This window comes from Cricetulus griseus, chromosome 6 (assembly GCF_003668045.3).
Source record: "Cricetulus griseus strain 17A/GY chromosome 6, alternate assembly CriGri-PICRH-1.0, whole genome shotgun sequence".
NCBI lineage: Eukaryota > Metazoa > Chordata > Mammalia > Rodentia > Cricetidae > Cricetulus > Cricetulus griseus.
Window position 1 is genome coordinate 31985467 of NC_048599.1, and position 21527 is coordinate 32006993.

General features: G+C 39.0%; 1 protein-coding gene across 2 annotated transcripts in view; it reads right to left on the minus strand.

Annotated features, from left to right (window-relative positions):
• Nucleotides 1–17563, minus strand: part of Xrn2 (5'-3' exoribonuclease 2) — a 66080-nt gene extending 48517 nt beyond the window's left edge. The window contains exons 1-8 of one of the 2 annotated variants that reach the window (XM_027421587.2): nt 17371–17563; nt 3281–3408; nt 3089–3200; nt 2601–2712; nt 1657–1715; nt 1491–1580; nt 691–763; nt 420–470 (exon numbers count right to left, since the gene is read on the minus strand). In XM_027421587.2, coding sequence (XP_027277388.1) covers nt 420–470; nt 691–763; nt 1491–1580; nt 1657–1715; nt 2601–2712; nt 3089–3200; nt 3281–3408; nt 17371–17445 — 700 coding nt within the window. In that variant the 5' untranslated portion in view covers nt 17446–17563. Of the gene's footprint in view, nt 1–419; nt 471–690; nt 764–1490; nt 1581–1656; nt 1716–2600; nt 2713–3088; nt 3201–3280; nt 3409–17370 lie in introns of those variants that run through there. The other variant, XM_027421588.2, reaches the window with a different exon arrangement.
• Between the last annotated feature and the right edge of the window lie 3964 nt (nt 17564–21527).

The following is a 21527-nucleotide window of genomic DNA, read 5'->3' on the forward strand; positions in this document are numbered from 1 at the left end:
AGAATCCTTTACTTAACCATAATCAAAACACTACTAAACAATGACACAAGAAAAAGGCCCACTAAACAAAAAGCATGGGCAGCAAAACTCAGAAAGTCATCCCAGTAGTAGTTCTGCCTACAAAGTCATTCAGAGACATTGACCGACAATAAACCACAACTCGGGATTACATGTGGGAAACTGCCCATTGTAAAGTCAGCAACGTGCTACCTAAAGTTTGAAAAAACAAAACAAAACAAAAAGATCAAAATTCATGTGATCACTGACCACAGTGTAACAGCAAATTAATAGTGGTTCCTTTTAAACTTAGGCAAGACATCTAGGAACTGTCAACCAAACCTGAAATACCCACCACACAACAACCCACCAACATACTCTGGTTTAATCCAAGAACAGTAAATCCTCAAGAAGAAACATACCATCAGCTCCACATAAACAATGATGAGTATTTGGGTCATGGTTAGGCTGGGCTAAAAAAGGAGGGAAACACATATTTATAGAAACATATCATACACACAGAAGTAGCACAACTTGTCAAGTATTTTCTAGTTAATGGCCTTTTTGTTTGTTTTCAGGCAGTGCTTGGGACAGAACCCAACGTACCCCATGTGCAGGTAAATCTACCATTAAACTACATCTCCAGCCTGGGTTATGTTTGTTAGAACACACAATCATATACTTTTGAATTACCTCTTTGTCTTCTAATATAATCCATGATTTTGTGTTCTCCTTCACCAGGTGCACTAGCATCAGATAATATAACCTATTAAAAAAGGTTTTATATGTTTAGTTCACCTCCCCAATTTCTACCAGAACCAAGAGGGTATAACTGACTGCCTTAAGAAAAACTGAGTTGATTTCATTAATATGGTATTACTAACTGGAAAAAATATCTAAAGATGTGTGCTAAATACTAACACTACACCACTGATTAACTAACTTACCACATAGAATTGAAAACAATAAAACAACTAGGGTCAGATGCCATCAGTACTACTATCAAGGATACAGTACCAAACCCAAGAGCAACCAATAAAAGTTCACCAAGTCTAATTAAAGGGAAACACACACACCTAAAGCTACAATTAGAGAAAAGTTCACTCAAGTTTTATTTAAATGTTTATGAGAAATATCCACTTGTAAATGCAATCCCTTTAATCTGCTTTAATCTGTTGCATTTTGACAGCTAATAACAAATTTACTTTCTAGTTAAAAATTACATTCTTATACATGTATTTTTAAACATTATGAATTCCATTTTATAGCTTTTTAGTGAGGTAAAAGAATGAAATTGGCATTAAGAGAAAACTCAGCTATATAAAACCTGACCATGCAAGGCAATCCATTTCCAGCAACCTAGAAAGCTTCTCTTTTCTCTGACTGTCAACTAGCATTTTATGGGGAAAAGGGATAAATAATATCAGCCATGTCAAAGTATAGCTTCAAATGATCACTCTAATCTTCCTGAAGTACCAAAGTGTGAAACTTACTGTCAAATTTTTCCACCCAGGGTCATTATTTAAACGATCAGCTATGTAATAGCGAAGGCATTTAGCAAGATTGTCCATGAACTCAGTTCCCTAAAATGATAGAAAGAAAGAAATTAACCTATCATTTAAGAGTTAGCAGCAGCTAGCAAAGCCTGAGACTACTTACTGGTGTAATACAGTTGCTGTCAAATCTTTCTTTTATTTCTTCTGGAGGAAGAAAGCCACCTAGACAAAAGAGGCAATGTTTTGTTTTCCCCATAAAGTTAAGTAAATTAATCAACATTAAGAGAGAACAGTAACAAAAACATTCAAATATGAAAGATGTTATCACTTAAGAAAAAGATAACCCCCTCTCTAAGTAGAAAATAGCATTTCCCCCCCTTTCAATTTAAATAAAACTGTATTACAGTGGTTCTCAACCTTCCTAATGCTGCAAGACCCTTTAATACAGTTCCTCATAAAGTTATTTTCATTGATACTTCATAACTGTAATTTTGCTACTGTTATGAATCATTATGTAAACATCTGATATACAACCCTTGTGAAAGGGTTGTTTGACCCTCAAAGGGGTTACAACCCACAGGTTAAGAACCACTTCTTTAACAAGACTGTCCAACAATACATAGCATACAAAAAATGCTACAACACAGTAAAATAAAAATCATGAAGTCCTTCCTCTGTAAGAAAAGAACAAATGGTTTTAATTTTGACAATGGTTCTTAATAAATCATTAAGACATTTTTATCATAAACGAGTTTAAGAGTCTTAATTACAAGCATTGGCTAAAATAACTATATACTTACACACTTCCAAACAAATTACTATAGCATAGTAAAATTTATAAATGCACCCATGGCATCCTTTTCTACAGCTGTAAAATTATAGTGTCATAAATAATCATAGTGCTATAGGTAGCATACACCAACAAGTAAATCTGATAAAACCAACCAGACATCATACCACACACACTGGGTTGAGGAAGAACCAGTTCCAGTTGGCCTCAGTACCCCTCTCCCACTTACCTCTCCTCTAAGACATAGGTACCCACCAGGAATTTTAAAGCATTGGGAACTACAGAAAAAGTCCAAATTAAAGATGCATTCTCCCTACCTTTTGCAAGTATTTCTTCTCTGACTCGCTGCTTCTCAACTGCTGCTTCCATTCCTTCCTTTGATGCTCTAAACCTCCTTGAACGCTGTTGGTTCATTTTGGCACGTGGTGCCTAAAAACATACCTCATGTTTACATAATGCTATTCAAAATACTCATAAGCAAATCTGTACATTATATTCAACCTTCTCTTTTACCGCCTCTTGTCTCAACAACACCTTTGTATGTGTCTCCTAGTATTTTTAAGTAACTAAATTCACTCATCAGTCTATATCACTTCAAAAGGGCAATCATCACATTAGCATTGCACAGTAAATGACACAAAAAAAGCACTAAAAGAAAGTATCAATGAACCATTAAAGTATCAATCAGGCTTTTCTTTCTAAAATTAACCACAGTCAATATTTTTCACTATTCAGCTAACTTTCATTGAGATATTCAGAAAACAGCAAGAACAAAAAGAGGCTTCTAAATTATTTTAGCACTTACCACTCCATCTATTGCCATGTAGAGAAGTCTTCTTGGTCTTACGATATTGAAAAGTCTGTCAATGTACTCAAAAATTGCAACCATCATTTCATCTTCATTTTTTGGTGCTGGTCTATAATAATAATCAAATGATGTAATAGAACATAGTACTTCTGTGACCTGTACTATCAATGGCAAAAATGGATTACATACTTGTCTTCAGGATGAGTACAAGGATGGATGATTCCATTCATATCCAAATACAGATTATCAAACTCCACATCATTTGGATTAGGTTTACTGGCATCAACTGGAATCTTTACACCATTGCATTCTTTTGGCTATGAAGAAGTGATAAGTAATAGTTTGATTGTTAAGATCTAAACATGATAGGTACTAAGCTCAATATGAACCAATTTAATTTCAGAACTGAAAATAAAATACTTCAAGTACAAACAGAATCAAATTAACCCATTAAAATGTGAATGGCTTCTAATTTAACTAGTGAGATCACTGAGTTATCCAAGCAGGTCAATGTAGTCTCTTAGTGACTTCCCTCATCATTCACATTCAAGTTCTGTTAATTTAACATAAAATGCTTTTCTGTCCCCTTCCATTCCATGAGCACATCACGCTATTATACCAGAAAGTCACAACTACCTTCCAAAGCACTGCCTAACCAGTACACAATCTCATTTCCAAACCAGAGTCTAATCGGCAAAACACAAAAGCATCTTTGACTAACCTTGACTACTTTCCCAATGTTTTCCACACCAAACAGCTAAACAATCAGCCTGCCCTACAACTAGGTAGGCCTATTCATTTCTCAAAAGCTCCTAACACCTGTATCAGGCACTCAGGAGGCTGAGAAATGAGTAGTAGTGTATAAGTTTAAGGCTAATAGGCTATACAGTAAGTTCCCCTGTTATAGGGTAAGACTTCATCTCAAAACAAAACCTAGCAACAAAGCAGAAAATCAAAAGTTCCAACAAAGTGTTGTCATCTCATTACCTTTCTATTGCTCCTCTCAACCAATACTCACATCCTAAAATCTCCATAACTTTTCAGAGCCTAGACACAAATCAGAAGTCATCCCCTTCATTGCATCTGTAACCTATTACCTTCTTGCCTTTCCTTAGAATTTTGCTTATATTGTAGTATTGCCAGTTGTATGATTAATTTGTCACTTTCACCCAACTACGCTGTTAAGTCCTTCAAAAAATAGGGTTGTACTCTCAAAGGCTTTCAATTATACTTTTATGACAGTACTTTTGCCTTTTTCTTCCAGAACTTCAACGAAAGATTAAGACCCAAATTTTGTTTTACTAATAGTATGAGTCCTCAAACACATACAAAGCAATATAAACCAAACCAAACCAAACCAAACAAAACCCTATACATAATTTAAAAGCCCTCGTGTACATGGTACATCATGGTTAAGCATAAAATATTATGCTAAATGATAGCAGTCACTAAAGTCCACATCCTTTGTGATTCTATGATAAAGTCTCAAACAGACAAAACTATAGAAACAGGAAGTAGACAGTATCTGTGACACTCATGCTGAGGGTGGGGAAAAGGTGGAAGAAATGAAAGTAACTTTTAATGGGTATGCACTGCTTTAGGTAGTGAAAAAAAATCTAAATTTATATACTAGCAATGAGTACACAACAATGTAAATACACTAAAAATTATTGACACTGCCAGGCAAGATAGTGTATACCTTTGATTCCAGCACGTGGGAGGCAAGGCAGGTAGATCTGTGGTCTATATAGTGAGTTTCAGGACAGTCAAGACTTCACAGTGAAGACACTGTCTCAAAAAGCAAATAACCAAAAACAAAACAAAACAAAAAACCCTGATATTTTAAGCAAGTGAATTTCATGATACAGAATTTATACCTCAAGGGTAATGAGGAATGAACATGATCAAAATAATTTTATATATATGAAGATGTCACAGTGAAAACTATTATTATGTGTACTTTGCATAATAATTGTTATACCTGAATAAAGCTGTTTAAAAAATATCAGAAACTAACTTAGGCAGGAAAAACACCTCATGAAGACAATGATTAATGAACGGTAGTGCATCCATGTACTGGACTGCCAGACTAAGTAAGATCTAAAAAGCAAGCTGGATGGTCAAAAACATACTACTGAACAAAAATTCCAGAGGCAGAAAAATACACATTACCCCATTTACATCAAGTTATTAAATGCTGTCAGAGCTAAATGCACATGCAGTGGAGGCACAGAAAAAAGCAAAGGAATGATGACAAATAACATTTCAGAATATGTTTACTCAGAGGAAGGGAAAGGCATGAAAGTAAGCTTCCGTGTGTATTGTAATTGAGGGTGAGGGATATGGAAAGAGGGAACTTTTAGGTAGTTCTGTAGATATATGCTGAGTCGAGCAAGAGAAGCTCCATCAGAGTTGCAGGAAAGTCAGGGGACATACAATGACACAAACAAACAATAACTACATGTGTCTATCCCAAGTCTTTGGAAATTGTTCTAAGGACAAACAGAAACTTTACCATGAAAATGTAGGCAAAAAAATGTACGTATAATAGTAAGGAAGGGAAAGTAAAGAAAGGATGGAGCAGAAAAAAATATTCAAAGAATACTGAAATTATTCCAAATTAAATACACATATATACCTAGAAGCTCTATGAACTCTAAAATACAGACAACACAGAAGTAAAAATGCTGAAATACACAAAAAGAAAAGAATTATATGGGAATATACTTGGAGAACCAATGGGTTGGGAGAAAGCCCAAAGAGACTAGAAAAGTTGGCTTAGCAATTAAGATTACTCACTGCTAGGGGACCCAGGGTTGATTCCCAGCACCCAAAAGGCAACTAACAATCATCTGTAATCCCAGTCCCTCTTCTGGACTCCAAAGGGCACCACACACACAAAGTATACACACATGCATGCAGGTAAAACAATCACACATATCAAATAATAAATCTAAAACATTTAAATAAACAAATACATAGTAAATGCTTAGTAACTTTCAAGAGAACCTCAGTAAGAACAACATCTTACTTCTCAGGAAGGAGTAGGATGGCATAAAAACAGTGTTAACCAAGGAAAACTTTTATCTAGGAAATAGGAAAGTTATCATTAAACAGTAAAGATGAAGGAAGGCCAGCAAGATGCTCAAAGGGTAAAGGCCCTTGCTGCCAAGCCTAATGACTTTGAATTCAACCCCTGGAACCCACATGGTAAAAGGATCTGACCTCCGTATGCACACCATGTCATGCATCCAAGGCCCCCAAATAAATAAAGTAAGTATAATTTTAAAGCATTTAGGCCAGTGAGATGTCTCATGAGGTAAAGGCACCTTGCTGAGCAATCCTGGTACCTGAATTCAATCCCTAGAAACCACATAAAGGTAGACAAAGAACCAACTCTGAAAAATTGTCCTCTGACCCCCATGTACATGCCACGGCACACTGTCACCATATTATACTATACCCACATAGTAATAAAAATTTTAAATGAAGGTGAAATAAAGACTTCTCTGTGAAGAGAATCAGAATTTATACACAGCAGGTTTGACATCCTGGAAAGATGAATGTTCTTCAGACTGAAAGGAAGTAACTGTAAGATAATTCAAACTCTACAGCAATGACTTCAGAAAAACAATCTTTAAAAAGGCAAATGAGTTTTGAAAAAATCACTAATGAAGTTTTAGAAAGCAACATTAGAAAATGTTCACTCAATGCAAAAGTAAATAAAGATCACAGGAAGTAAAACTACATGAAACATAGGAAAGAAAAGGTCAAATGGGATACATAAATCCAAATATAGTGGCAATTATGCCATAACTACACCACAGAAAGCCAGTGGATCAAAATATATCTTATCTATAAGAAACAGAGTTGAGACACAAATACACAAAGTAGAACTTAACAGATAGGGAGAAGAAATCAGGCAAACAACCAATGTAAGAAAGCTACAGTAGCTACCATGTTTATGTATGTGTGCTTGCTTGTTCATATGCACACCACATGCACACAGGTACCCTTGGAGGTGAAAAGAAGGCATTGGATCCCATGGAACTGGAGTTTACAGCCAGTTGTGAGCTACCCAAAGTAGGTACTGGGACATAGGTCCTCTTTGAGAGCAGCAAATACTCTTAACTACTCGGTATCTCTCCATCCCTCCAATACTTTTACTTTTTAATTACATTTTATTTGGTTTTTGTATGTGGGAGCAGACACAGGATGACCTGCTAGAATCCTCTCCACCATGTGAATTACAGAGCTTAAACCCAAGTTGCTGGTCTTCAAAGCAAGCATATGCCTTTACCTACTGAGCCATCTCACTGCCCTCAAAAAAATAAATAAATAAATAAATAAATAAATAAATAAATAAAAGAACACACTCTAGCAGGGTGGTGGTGGTGTACATCTTAAATCCCAGCACTTGGGAGGCAAGCAGAGACAGGTGGATATGAGTTTGAGGGCAGCCTGGTCTACAGAATGATTTCCAGGATAGCCAAGGCTACACAGAGAAACTGTCTTGAAAAACCAAAAGAGGAGGAAGAGGAAGCAGAGGAAAAAGAGGAGAAGAAAGAAGAAGAAAAAGACCCTCTTCTAGTCTCTGTGAGCACTAAATATGCACATGGTGCACATACACAGATGCAGGCAAACACTGATAAACACAAAATAAAAACATACCTTAAAAAAAAAAAAATCTCAAATCAAGCCAGGGAAGATGGCAAACACCTGTATTTCAGCACTCAGTCAGCTGAAACAACAGGATTCCTGAGTCTGAGGTTAGCTTTGCTTACACAGCTGGTCTATGCCTTAATAATAATAATAATAATAATAACAACAACAACAACAACAATCTCAATAACCTAACCTTTTCTCCATCTCAAGACCCAACAAAAGGGATAAACCAAGCCTAACATAAAACAAAAAGAATGGAAACTATAGTAGAAAATAATCAGAGAGGGGGGGGGCAAAAAGAATGGAAACTATACTAGAAAATAATTAAGAGAAGGGGAGGAAATCAATGAAATTAAGTCAGTCTTACAAAAAGATCAATGAAACTGACAGCCTTTTAACTTGAGCAAGAAAAAGACTCAAATTACTAGGATGAGACACAAAAACTGACTTTATTGACAACTTTATAAACCAAAAATAATTATTAAAATACTACAAAACACTAGCAAATAAAAGTCAGCCCCCAAACACACACACACACACACACACACACACACACAGAGAGAGAGAGAGAGAGAGAGAGAGAGAGAGAGACAGAGAGAGAGAGACAGAGACAGAGACAGAGAACAAGAGGACCAAGTGAAATTTATTACCTCAAGAATACAAACTCGATTTAGCATTCAAAACTTAACTCTGGGCTACATAGTGAGATCCCCCATCTCAAAAAATAAAACACAAATCACCCACTAAAAGACACTGCAAGAATGCTACAAGCATTTTTTGTAAATATACCTGCAAAGAAAAAACTTTACTAAACTGAACACAACAACAACAATAATAATAATAATCAATACAACATGACCTCTGGAGTCTTTCCAAAGAATGCAGAATAGATTTAACACATTTAAAAATGAAATTGGAGCTGAGAGATGGCTCGGAGGTTAAGAGCACTGCTTGTTCTAGCAGAGGTCCTGAGTTCAATTCCCAGAGACCACATAGTTGGTGGCTTACAACCATCTATGAGACTTGGTCATCTTCTGGCATGCAGGCAGAACACTGTATACATAGTAAATAAAAATAAATCTTTAAAAACAAATGAAAATCAACGTAATGTACCATATGAACAAAGACTAAAACTTCTTTAAGAAAACAGAAGAGCTGGACTGATCTTGACCAAAACTCAAGTTTTAGCAACAATGCAGAAATTTAAAAGGAAAAATTTACTAAACTCATCACTATAATTTTAATTTTTAAGGGGCTGGAGAGATGGCTTAGTGGGTAAAATCACCGATGCTCTTCCAGAGGACTTCAGTTCCCAGCACCCACATGGGGGCTCAAAACTCTAACTCCAGTTCCATGGGTTCCGACTCCCTCTTTTGGTATCTCGGGTACTGTACATCCATGGTGCACAGACCTACGTACACCCAGGCAAAACAATCATAAATACAAAAATTTCAATTTAAGGCATTTTTAAAGTAAGAATGTAATCTGAAGATTAACAGAAATGTGTGTAAAATATTTATCAACCTAAAGACCTCTATCTAGAATATCTAAATAAAACTGAACAATCTTAATTCACTTAAGGTCAAAAAACTGGAACAGACCTCTTGCCTAAGAAGATACATAAAGTACTTGATAAAATGCTTTATTATCACTTGTCACTAGGAAACACAAGCTTAAAACCACAATCTGATGACTAGAATATCTAAACCTACAAAGAATACAAAGAATAGCCACTGGTCATGAAGTGAAGCAACTGAGAATTCTCATGTGCTGTTGAGGTAAAAAAGAAGATGGCATACCTAACATACTGACAAGAGAACTGATCTTTCTTGTTAAATTATGGGCCCATCAAATAATCTCATCATTTCACTCCTAGATTTCCACACATAAATGGAAGCATATGTGTCAATGACATGAAGAGGTACACATGTGCTCATGGGTTTTTCTCTAACAGTCCCAAACTAGAAACAAGGCAAATGTTCCTCACTGAGAGGAATGAAAAAACAAATCTAACACAGCCACAAGACAATATGCTACCAATTTGAAAGGATTAGCTAGATTGACTGATCCTGTGCTTACTTCAGCAGTATGTACTCAGAACTGTAACAAACAGGGAAGATTAGCACTCATAGATCAGTATAAGACTACCATTCCTTAATCAAATTAGCCAAGAGAGGAGATTCAAATTGATAAAGTCAGAAATGAAAAAGGGGACATCACAATAGATAGTGAAGAAATTCAGAGGCCCATTATAGAGACTACTTTGAAAACTCTATTCCAATAAACTGGAAAATCTGTAAGTGGATAAATTCCTACACACATATGACCCACCAAATTTAAAATGTATGTTTAAACACACCTACAATGCACAGTGAAAGTGACGCTGTAATGGAATCTCCCAACAAAGAAAAACCCAGGCCAGGGTAGATTCATTGCTGAATTCTACCAGATCTTTAAATAAGAAGTGATACCAATGTTCTTCAAACTGTTCCATGACATAGAAAGAAAGCTGCTAACCTCATTTTCAAAAAAAAAAAAAAAAAAAAATAGTACCATCTGACACCACAAGGGAATATGGATACAACAAAACTACAGATAGATTATTTTTCCCTGTGAACACAGACACAAAATTCACATTAAAACACTTTCAAACTGAATTCAACAACACACTAAAAACACCTTATAATGAAGTTTGTTTCATTCCAGGGAGACAGAGATTCTTCAACATACACAAATCTAATATACTACACAAAGCAAAGCAAAGGTGGGAAAAATCATATGATCTTAGATGCAGAAAAGGCCTCCAACAAAGTCCAACACTCCTTTATGATAAAGCCCTGAAGAAATTAGGAATAGGAGGAATATACTTCAACATAACAAATGTCATGTACAAACAACACAGGCAATAATAAATGGGGGTGTGGGGGAGCATTTCCTCTAAAAAGAGAACTAAGACAAAGATGCCCATTCAATCCACTCTTATTTACAATATAAGCACTAAAACTCTTAGCTGGATTACTAAGGAAGAGAGAAACCTGATACAAATAGGAAAGAAGAAAGTAAATTATTCCTATTTGCAGACCGGATGTTCTACACCCAAAAAGCCCTATGGATGGGTTAATTGATATGGCACAGTGTGTAAAGCTATTGTCATGGCACATATTCTCACACACAAATAATTTTTTAAGAACACCCTAAAGGTTCTACCAGAAAACTCTTAGAGCTGATAAGCATCTTCAGTGAAGTAGCATGATATAAAATCAACATTAGAATAAAACCAGTAAAAGAGCCAGCAATATAGCTCATAGGGTAAAGGTAACTATCAACAAGCCTGATAATCTGATCCACATGGTAGACAGAACCAAATTTGTTCTCTGATCTCCAAAGACACACCAAGGCACACCCACACATACACATATGCACACACAAAATAAAGTATTGGTTGTTTTGTTTTGCTTTAATCAGTAGCAGCTAAGAACAGGTGACTATTAAGTGTTTGTCCCATTCAGGGACAAACTACCATGCCACCAAGGCTGTATCAACTACCATGCCACCAAGACTCAGGGAATCATGGAAGAAGAGACAGAAAGAATGTAAGTTATAGAGGGTGCAGAAGGGTGCTGCAAAATAGTGTCTTCTGGACATGACATGTATGTTGCACTCATGAGAAGCTGGGATTACCTATACAAAACCTATAAAAGATCAAGTCAGTCAATATTCTAGCATGGATGAGGGAGGGACTCATAAAACCCTGCCCCTAACTAGGGAAAGGAGTCCATTGGGTATAATCCCCAGTACATTGTTAGTGCTCCGGCACAACACCTATATATAAGCAAACAGTACTATTTGGACTCAGTCAGTGATGTATCATTTAAAAAGACAAAAGACAAACATATCCCAGCACAAGGAAGGAAGATAGACAGCTATCTTTTGAGCTAGAGGTCAGCCTGGTCTACAGAACAATACTCTCTGTCTCAAATAGTAGCAGTTTTTCCACACACAAATAATGAACATGCTGAGAAACCAGGGGGGAAAAGTCCCATCACCACAGCTTCAAAAACAAAACCAACCAACCAAACCCATTCTATAATGGGTATGATCAAGGAGGTAAAAGAACTCTATAATGGGGAAATGTCTCAATAGGTAAATGTGCTGGCTCTGTAAGAATTAAGCATCTAAGTTTGAATCCCAAGATCGTTATTTAATAATCAGGCTGTGCATACCTGTAACCCCAGAGTTGGAAGGGTGAGACCAGGAGATCTTGGAAGTTTGCTAGTCAGTTGGCCTCACCTAAAAAGTGGGCTTCTAGTTCAGTGAGAAACCCTGGCTTAAATGAGTAAATAAGGAAGATACCCAATGTCCTCCTTTAGCCGCTTCACAAACAAGCACAGCACAAGCAACCACATACCTGTGAGCATGCACCACACATAAAACCCCAAAATAAAACACTGAAGATGCAGACACTAGAAGACAACAACCTCCTGCTTTGGATCGGTCCAAGAGCAATCCACAGACTCAATATAACCCATATCAAAGTTCCAATGACACTCTCCACAGAAAAAAATTCACAAGGGAGCACAAAAAGCCAAAGCATCATGAGCAAAAAGAACAACAGTAGAGGTGTCACTCAATCTCAAGTTATACAATACAGCCATAGAAACAAAAACAGCCTTGTTACCAACCACAAAAACAGACATGTAAAAAAAAAAACTAAAATAAAAAAAAAAAATAGCCATCATGCATTTGGCAAAAGTGCCAAAAACCATTCGAGAGAAAAGTCTCTTCAACAAGCAATGCTGCAGAACTGAGTATTTACATCCAAAAACAAAACAAAACAAAACAAAAACAAACAAACAAACAAAAATAAAACAGATCCCTGTCTCTTATTCAGAACAAAAGAAATTCAAAATGGATTAAAAAATCTTAAAAATACTAGACCTAAAACTCTGCAACTACCAAAAGAAAATATAAGGAAAACGTTTTAAGATAAAAGCATAGACAAGGACTCTAATCATTCAGGCAATTATAGAAAGAAAAAAAAAATGAGAGGGTGAAGAGACAGCTCAGTGACTGAGGACACTTATTGCTCTTATAGAGGACCCAAGTTGGGTTTCAAGAAGTGGCTCATAACTGCCGGTAACTCCAGCTCTAGAGGAAATCCAATGCCCTCTTGTGGCCTCAGAAGGCACACATACAAACACACACATGAAACCAAAAAAAGATAAAGTGGCCAATAATACCAAAAAAAAAAAAAAAAAAAAAAAAAGAATCCTTAATCATCAAGAAATGCAAACCAAAACTACAATGAGACTTCATCCCAGTGAGAATGGCCATCATAAAGAAATCAAACATCGTAAGCTGACAAGACACTGGGGAGTGGTGACACACATTGCTAGAGGGAAAGCCTTTATGGAAATGAATATGGAGATCCCTAAAGAAAATAAGAAAGAAAAAAGAAAAAGAGACAACGGTAGAACTACCATGACATGATTTAACTATTGTACCACTTCTGAATATATACTAGAAGGAATCCAAGTCAGAATACAACAGAAACATTTGTATACCCATATTTATTGAGACACTATGCTGAACAGCCAGTATCCAGTTTATTAAAAAATAGCCTAAGAATTCGATGTATACAGAAAGATGTGTACAGCCCACAAAGATGACTGAAATTATGTCATTTGCAGGAAAATGGATGGAACTGGAAATTATTACACTAAACAACTAGGCTAAGACAAATAACCCATGCATTCTCTCAAGGATTGTAGACTTCTGCTGGAAGAAGATAATGGGAAGGAGTAAAGAGCCAAGTGCATGACATATACACACAGGAGAATGTGATAATGAAATTCATTAATATAACAAATACATATTTTTTAAAACTTCAATAAAGCAGGGCACAGCAGTGTATGCCTATAATCCCAGCATCCAGTAGGAAGGATCATGAGTTCCTAGAAAGTCTGGACTATACAAAAGACTTTGTTTCAAAAATAAAGAGATGTAACAATATCAATTAATCTCAAAATCTAACTATATAACATGAAAGTCAATGAGCAATGAAGACTATATATATAGCATAGGGGCCAAGGTGCTTGCTTAGAAGAACTGACTTCACAAAGTTGTCCTCTGACCTCCATACACATGCCAAGGCATACATGTTATTGTCCCTGGGTACACATGTGCGTGCAGACAGACACACAGATGCGCGCGCCACGTGCACACGCTCAAAAACCAGACAGTGGTGGTGCTTGCCTTTAATCTCAGCATCTGGGGGGCAGAGGCAGGTAGATCTCTGAGTTCCAGGCCAGCCTGGTCTTCAGAGAGACTTCTAGGACAACCAGAGCTTCACATATAAACACTGTCTTGAAAAAGAAAGAAAGAAAGAAAGAAAGAAAGAAAGAAAGAAAGAAAGAGAGAGAGAGGGGAGAGGGGGAGGGAGGGAGGGAGGAGGGGAGGGAGGGAGGGAGGGAGGGAGGGAAGGAAGGAAGGAAGGAAGGAAGGAAGGAAGTAAAGAGTCTCACCCACATTCTTCTAAACAACACTAATTAAACTGACCAGTTCTGTAATACAATAAATGACCCAGAGACAGATATTGGGGTTCAAACTGAAGATCAGAGAAGGAAAGCAGCCAAGCTACCAGAGAGCTCTTAACTCTGATAGGGCCAGATGTTCCTATTCTCAATGTGGCTGGAGAATGAATGTCCAATCCTGGGACCTTGTTCCTGTCTTATATATCTCCCTAATGCTGGGATTAAAGGTGTGTGATCCTAGGTGCTGAGATCATCTTTGTGTGAGCTGTTTCTCATTAGGACTGGATCAATCTTATGTAGATCTGGGTGGCCTTGGGCTCACAGAGATCCGTCTACCTCTTTTTTTGTTGTTGTTTTTGTTTGTTTGTTTGGTTGGTTGGTTTTTCGAGACAGGGTTTCTGGAACTAGCTCTTGTAGATCAGGCTAGTCTGGAACTCACAGAGCAGTCTACCTCTTCTTAATCCTGAGTCCTACGATCAAAGGTGTGTACCACCACCTCCTAGCTTCTGGGATTAAAGATGTATGGCTTGTGGCTGACTTTGCTGTCTGAATCCTCAGGCAAGCTTTAATAAATCATAAATAATGTATCACCACACAGTGCACAGTCAAAGTAGAAGGGGAGCTAGTTGGGAGGAATGAGATTAGCAGGAGGGAAACAAAACACTGTAAAAGAAGAGTGAACGGGATCTAAATATATTATGTAAATGTGTGCAAATGGCATAATGAAAAATAAAAAAAAAACTGATCAATTCCAAAGAATAAAAGGGGAAAGTCATAAGTAGGAGCATGACCTCCCTAGTTTTCATACTGGTACTAACATTTATTAGCTGGGGAAGTTACTTTGAATGTTTCTTTTCAATTTTCCTCTCTGTAATAAGCAGCTGTTATAAGCACCTAAAAACCTAGTATCAATAAAGTGCTTAGAACAGTAACTGATACACAGTAAATGCTACCAAAATCTTGGTTAAATAAGCAAATATCACATAAACAGCCAGACCTAGTAACCAGCACCTTTAAACCTGGCACTTGGGAAGCAGAAACAGGCAGATGTCTTTGAGTTCCAGGCCAACCAAAGCTAAATAGTGAGGCAGTGTCTTAAAAGAAAATTAAAATTGAACTTTTCATCAACAATAATAGCTGAAAAGAATGCTTCCAATGTCTTCATGGAAAATGGCTTTTCAACTTGGACTCAATCATTCCTAGGAAGAATAAAGGTATTTTGGGACCCAAATGACAGAAAGCTCAGATCACACACTGACATTTCCTAAGAATTCAATTCAAAAATAAAAAAAGGAAGGGCAGCTTTGAGCCAAGAAAGATAAAATTCAGGAAACAGTAATTCCCAGGAAGCACCTCCAGGAAGCATACTGAAAAAAACTGTTGTGAAGAAAACATACAGACGACCCTGAGCTGGGAGTGGAAGTGTCCATGGCAATCCCAGCAACTCCAGAGGCTGGGGAGGAGAGTCTGGAGTTTGAAGCTAAACAGTGAGATCCATTCTCCAAAGGAAAAGTAATACTTAAAAGAGGAGCAATGGAAAAAAAAAAAGGACTTGACAGGATGCATGATAGGGAAAGGTATAAAGTGCACCCAACCAAGGGGTGAAAGGTGGGGGGACGGGAGAGGCCAGCTCTAGTAAAAGATAAGCAACCTAAATTGTAATCACAGTATATAATAGTTAACAAGACCACTTCTCGAGAAGCTTATGTAGCCAAAGCTTTGGCAATCTTGAATGAGAACTAAAAAGCACAGCGGACCAGAGACGGCTTGATGGGAAGAAAAAAAAAAAAAAAAAAAAAAGCTAACATCAATCTTAGAAACTAGAAAAGGATACTTTGTATAGAAACTAGTATAATGATACTTTGTACAGGTGATAGGATTTTTGTTTGTTTTAAAAGAGGGTGTCACATGTAAGTCTTGGCTGACCTAGAACTCATAGATCAGCCTGCCTCTGCCTCCCAAGTGCTGGGATAAAGGCATATGCCACATCTTGGCGCGGTAAAAATTTAAAGGCATTCTCTGTTAAATTACAAAATTTTACCAACATCAGATATATGGATTAGCATTAGGAAGGCAGAGTGGTGGTGAATAAATAGCTAATTCCTCTTCCACCTAGAATTAGATAGACTTCGGACAGATAAATCGAATATAAGCATATTTAAAGATAGAACCCAAACAGTTCAAAGTGTCTGTCTTTGAAGAGAAGACAGGACCGGAAAGGACAGAACAAGGAACTGTTGCTTTCCCTTTGGCCCAGGGGAACACAAAGTTTTGCAAGGGAAACAAAGATTCAGTTTAGCAATTTGTCTTTTGAGAACACAAGAAATACTAGGAATGGCACCAAAATAAAGCGTTTGGTTTCTTCTAAGACAGGAGATGAGAAAGTAAGAAACCTAAAGCAGGAGAAATAGGTTCTCAGAGACAGGCGGGTACTCGGTTCTAAAGCCAAAAGTGGGAGGGGACACATGTGTACGGAACTTTTCCAATCCAGAAATTCTAATTGAGAGTACAAAGTCGAACTCGGACAGAATCTCGGGAAAGATGAAAGCAAAACTCACGAATCGGAACAGCTAGAAGTCTAGCTCCAAACTAGCAAACTAACACCACTTGAGAACCCGGAAAGTGAAAGCAAGTTTGCCCGTCCTGGTTCTTCGGAACTAGCCGCTCTGGGCTTACGGTTAACTGCATAAGGCTCGGGAGGGAAACCAGCGACCCGGCCACCAGGAACGCCGAGTGCAACACACTTGTGGACTAGCAAGCGGTCCCTACCCTGACAACCCCGCAGCCCGCGTCAGGGGGCTGCCCAGCCAGGGCGCCCTTCCGAGCCCTGAGATGCGCGGGCAGTCAGGGAAACAAAGCCGTGGGCGGAGCCCGGGGGGGTGCCCCGCTTGGCAGGCGGGGGAGGAGCCGCCCAGACCCTCACCGACCCCCGACTCTCGCTCGCTCCGCCCAGACCGCCTCCGGAACCGCGAACCCGCGGAGCGGCCCGCGAGGCTGCCTGGGGCGGGCGCCCGGCCCCTAGGGCCGCGGCCTAGACGTGCCGCGTCGGGTCCCCGCAACGGCGTACTGACCCCTCCTCACCTTCTCCTCCACGCAGTTGACAATGATGGACGGATACTTGCGGCTGAGCCAGCGGAAGAACGCCGGGACTCCCATGACCAGCGGGCGGCACGGGGCAGCGGCCGGGCCGGCGGGCTAGTGTAACCAACGGGACTGGCAGGAGCAGCAGCCGCGGGCACCGGTACTTCCTCCCACGTGCGTTCAGGGACCGGAAGTTGCATCACGCGCCACCGCGGGGGAAGCCGGGAAAGTTATCTCGGCTAAGTGAGGGTTCGCCTAGACCGCGCAAGTTGTGGCCGGTCTGGGTGGGCTGTGGGGCGGCGTCTAAGACCTGGCTCGCGGCCTTCTCCGATCCAGTCTTCGAGAGCTGGGCTCCGGGCTTACGCCTTCCCCCGCGGTAGTACCCGGAGCGCGTGGCAGCCGGCCTGCGGTAGCAGGGCCTTGCCGGTGTGGTCAGGAGTTGAGAAAGGCGTGGCCTGTCTTGCTTCCTTTCTCACAAATCAAGTCTGGAGCTGAATAGAAGCGTCCGCACTCCAGTTTCTGTTTCCTGGTTTCTCTCGATTTTTATGCTACTGTACCTGGCAGAACTATGAAAAAGCATCATAAAGTACTTTACAATTTTAAAAGCCTGCTTTGCAAAAGCAACTTTTAAAAATATGTTTAAGATGCCAGGAACCTTTAATCCCAGCACTGGGGAGGCAGAGGCAGGCGGGTCTCTGTGAGTTCGAAACCAGATTCCTCTTACAAGAGCTAGTTCCAGGTCAGGCTCCGAAGCTATATAGAGAAATCCTGTCTCGAAAAAACAAATATATATGTGTGTATGTCTTCATGTGGGTATGTACAAGAGCCCTGGTACCTGTTACAAACAGCAATAATCTGCTTGATGTGGGTGCCAGGAGACAAACTGCTCCTTTGGAAGAGCAGCATGATGCATCTCTCAGCCCAACAAGTCACTTTAAATAGTTGCAGAATGTAGCCAGAATTCGGTGAACCTTGCCGCTATACTCACTATATCAACGTTTGCTAATATCATATTCTAGCATTTATTGAGAACCTACAATGTGCTGTGGCGAGGAGCTAAAGAACTGTCTATTTAATAGACATTTGAGCCGTCTGTGCTGGCTGGCTGTGTCAGGCCAGTGACTTCAGTGGGAAAAGAATTCTCCAAACAGGAAAAAACAAACAAACAAATAAACAAAAACCAGTTTATTAGAGTCAGTGCATGCAGCAGATAAAAAAAGTAAGCTGAAAGGGGCTGCTTTTGTGGGTGTGTGTTTGTATATGGGCAGTAATAGCCTGTCCTTGAGGAAATACTTGTTTGCCTGAGGCAGGGACAGTGTAAGGACTCCACCCATCTTGCTGTACTGTTTGGTTTTGAGGGGTTTGGTTTTCTTTTTCCCCGTTGGTTTTTTGTTTTGTTTTTTTGGTTTTGGTTTTTTTGTAACAAACACATAACATATAAAGTCCAATTGTCAAAGGGTTAAATTGCTTGTTCATATAGCTTGCATTTCACTTCAAGCAAGGATCATTTAATACTCTGTTCTCAAACCAACATGATATTTTTATCCCTTGTTTTCTGGTGGCTTCAGATATTTCCCCCCAGCATATGAAAGAAGAGGTCTGAAAGAGGAGGTATTTGTATCCATTTGTTCAAGCTTGAAAGTCTCTCTTGCCTGAATCCCCTCTTGGCCTGACAAATCACACTCAATCCCAAAGGCTCACCTCAAGAGGCCTCTGTGTTTCTCTGCTATCTGGCAGGCAGTAAATGTTACCCCTTCCTCAGTGGTTCAATTATTTCGTTTAAATGCTAGTGTGGAACTTAGGTAGTTAGCCCATGTTTAACTTAAGGATAGTAAAACAAATATCCTAGAATATTATGCCTATGCTGAAATTCTTATTTTAATTGGAAATAGCCCCTTCTCAAGAGTTTGATTCCCCTGGGATGTGCTGTATTCATATAAGAACACAAATTCAAAGGCAATTGAGTAGGAGCAGGAAGCTTGCTATGTTGAGCGTGGGAGAAGTCTATCCAGACAGTTTTGAATTTTGAAATGTAAAGAAAGTCAAAGCTGTATAAAATGATAAGCATTGAAATTTCTTGATCTGACCAGGAGTCACACACCTGTAATACTATCACTGAAGAGGTTGAAGAGGCAGGAGGCCTCAAAAAAACAAAGGAAAAATAAGGAAATTTCTGCTACTCTACAAAAGGAGTAACAGTTCTAACCCCAGTTCCCCAGGAGCTTTTTGGTTTTTTTTTTTTGTTTTTTTTGTTTTTTGTTTTTTTTTTTTGTGTGTGTGTGTGTGTGTGTGTCTGTGTGTGTGTCTGTGTGTGTGTGTGTGTGTGTGTTTGAGACCCAGCTAAAAACCTCTCTTCTTGTAATTTGGTTGATAAATTTGTATGAGATATCTCCCATAGTCGCAGGCATTTGAATGCGTGGTCCCCAGTTGGTAGAAATTTTTAGAGAGGCTTAGGAGGTATGGCCTTGTTGAAACAAGTGTGTTACTGGAAGTGGGCTTTGAGAGTTTCAAAAGCCAGGCACCACTTCCAGTTTGCTGTCTCTGCTTCTTGCTTGCAGTTGAAGATGGGAGCTCTCAGCTTTCTATGCCAGCTGCCGTGCCTGCCTGCTTCCTTCTCAACCTTGATGCTGGTGGACTTTTATCTGCTCTTTTTAGCCACTTCATTCATCATCTCTGCAGACCCTAACTGCAATAAACTCTTGAAGTTAAAGCAGTCACTTTTTTTTTTTCACCTTCACAGTTACAAAAGTCCAGGACCAAGGTATTAGTAGGTATCGCCTCTGTGGTCTCTTTCTCCTATGACTTTATCTCATCCTCCTTCTTATGTGTCTGAGTCCAATTCAGGGACTTTTTAAAGATACAAGGTATGGCTGTATTATAATGACTATCCAAATTATTCTATTATTAACAAAAACTCAGGAGTCAGATATGAGGTTAAAATCTAACTGATCAGAGAAGCATTGGAGAAGTGACCAGTGACCTCCACTCTCTCTCCTTCCTCCATCCAAAAGGCCACGAATATTTCTAAGTCCCTCCCTACTACTTCCCATGTCTCTCTATGTGTCCTGGGCCCTCCAAAAGTTCTATGGCTAATTTTGGTCAGCTAGTAGATAGCCCTGCCCTCTGATTAAAGATATATTTTATTGGTACAGTGGGGTGGCAGTGCAAACAGTTCTCCCTCGACACTGTAAAGCCCCAGCAGACCTCAAACTTGAAATCCTCTTGTATCAACCTCCAATTGCTAGTATTTCATATACAATCTACCTCAGCTGGTGTCAAACTCCCGTTTTATTAAGGAGGCCAAGCATAATGGCTTAAGACCTAATGGCCTCATTTAATTAGTTCATTAAAGGTCCTATCTTCAAATACATACACATTCTGAGGTGCTGTTTTTCTCTTCTTTAGGCTTTTTTTTTTTTTTAGACAATACCTTTTTATACAGTCCAGATTGCCTTTGAACTTGAAATCCTAGGTGTTAAGATTAAAGGTGTGTGCCACAAGGCCACCCTTCATTTTTCAATTTTTCTTTTCCTTCCTTCCTTTCTTTTTACAATTGATATTTCTCTCTCTTTTCTTTTCTTTTTTCTTTTCTTTTTTTTTTTTTTTTTGGTTTTTTGTTTTGGTTTTGGTTTTTTGATACAGGGTTTCTCTGTGTAGCCCTGGCCATCCTGGAACTCACTCTTCAGACCAGGCTAGCCTCAAACTCAGAGATACAGCTGCCTCTGCCTCCTGAGAGTTGGGATTAAAGGCATTTTCCATCACCACCTGGTTCATATTTCATCTTTGTGAACTCTATATTTCAGAAAAAAATCTTTGCCTCCTTGGTCTTAGGGTAGGAAACAGGACTCTGTTCCTAATGATACTTCCTTCTTTCTGGTGGAGTTGGGGACTTATGAACAGTGGCTCAGTTCAAGTCTGAAATGAGATTTGTTAGGTAGCATCACTTTGAGATCAGAGGCATTCAGGGTCTAGTGCTGGTGTCTCACTTTTCTAGCTGAGATGTGACTGGAAACTTTCCACGATTACATCTGTCTTCCTTCCCTCCCACTTGAATTTCTTCCTCACCCCCACTTTGTTGGGTGGAAAGTGCTAGTGTTCTCACCACTTTTTGCCAATTCAAATATTACTCATTGCCCCTTTCTCCCAGCAAAGAAGCA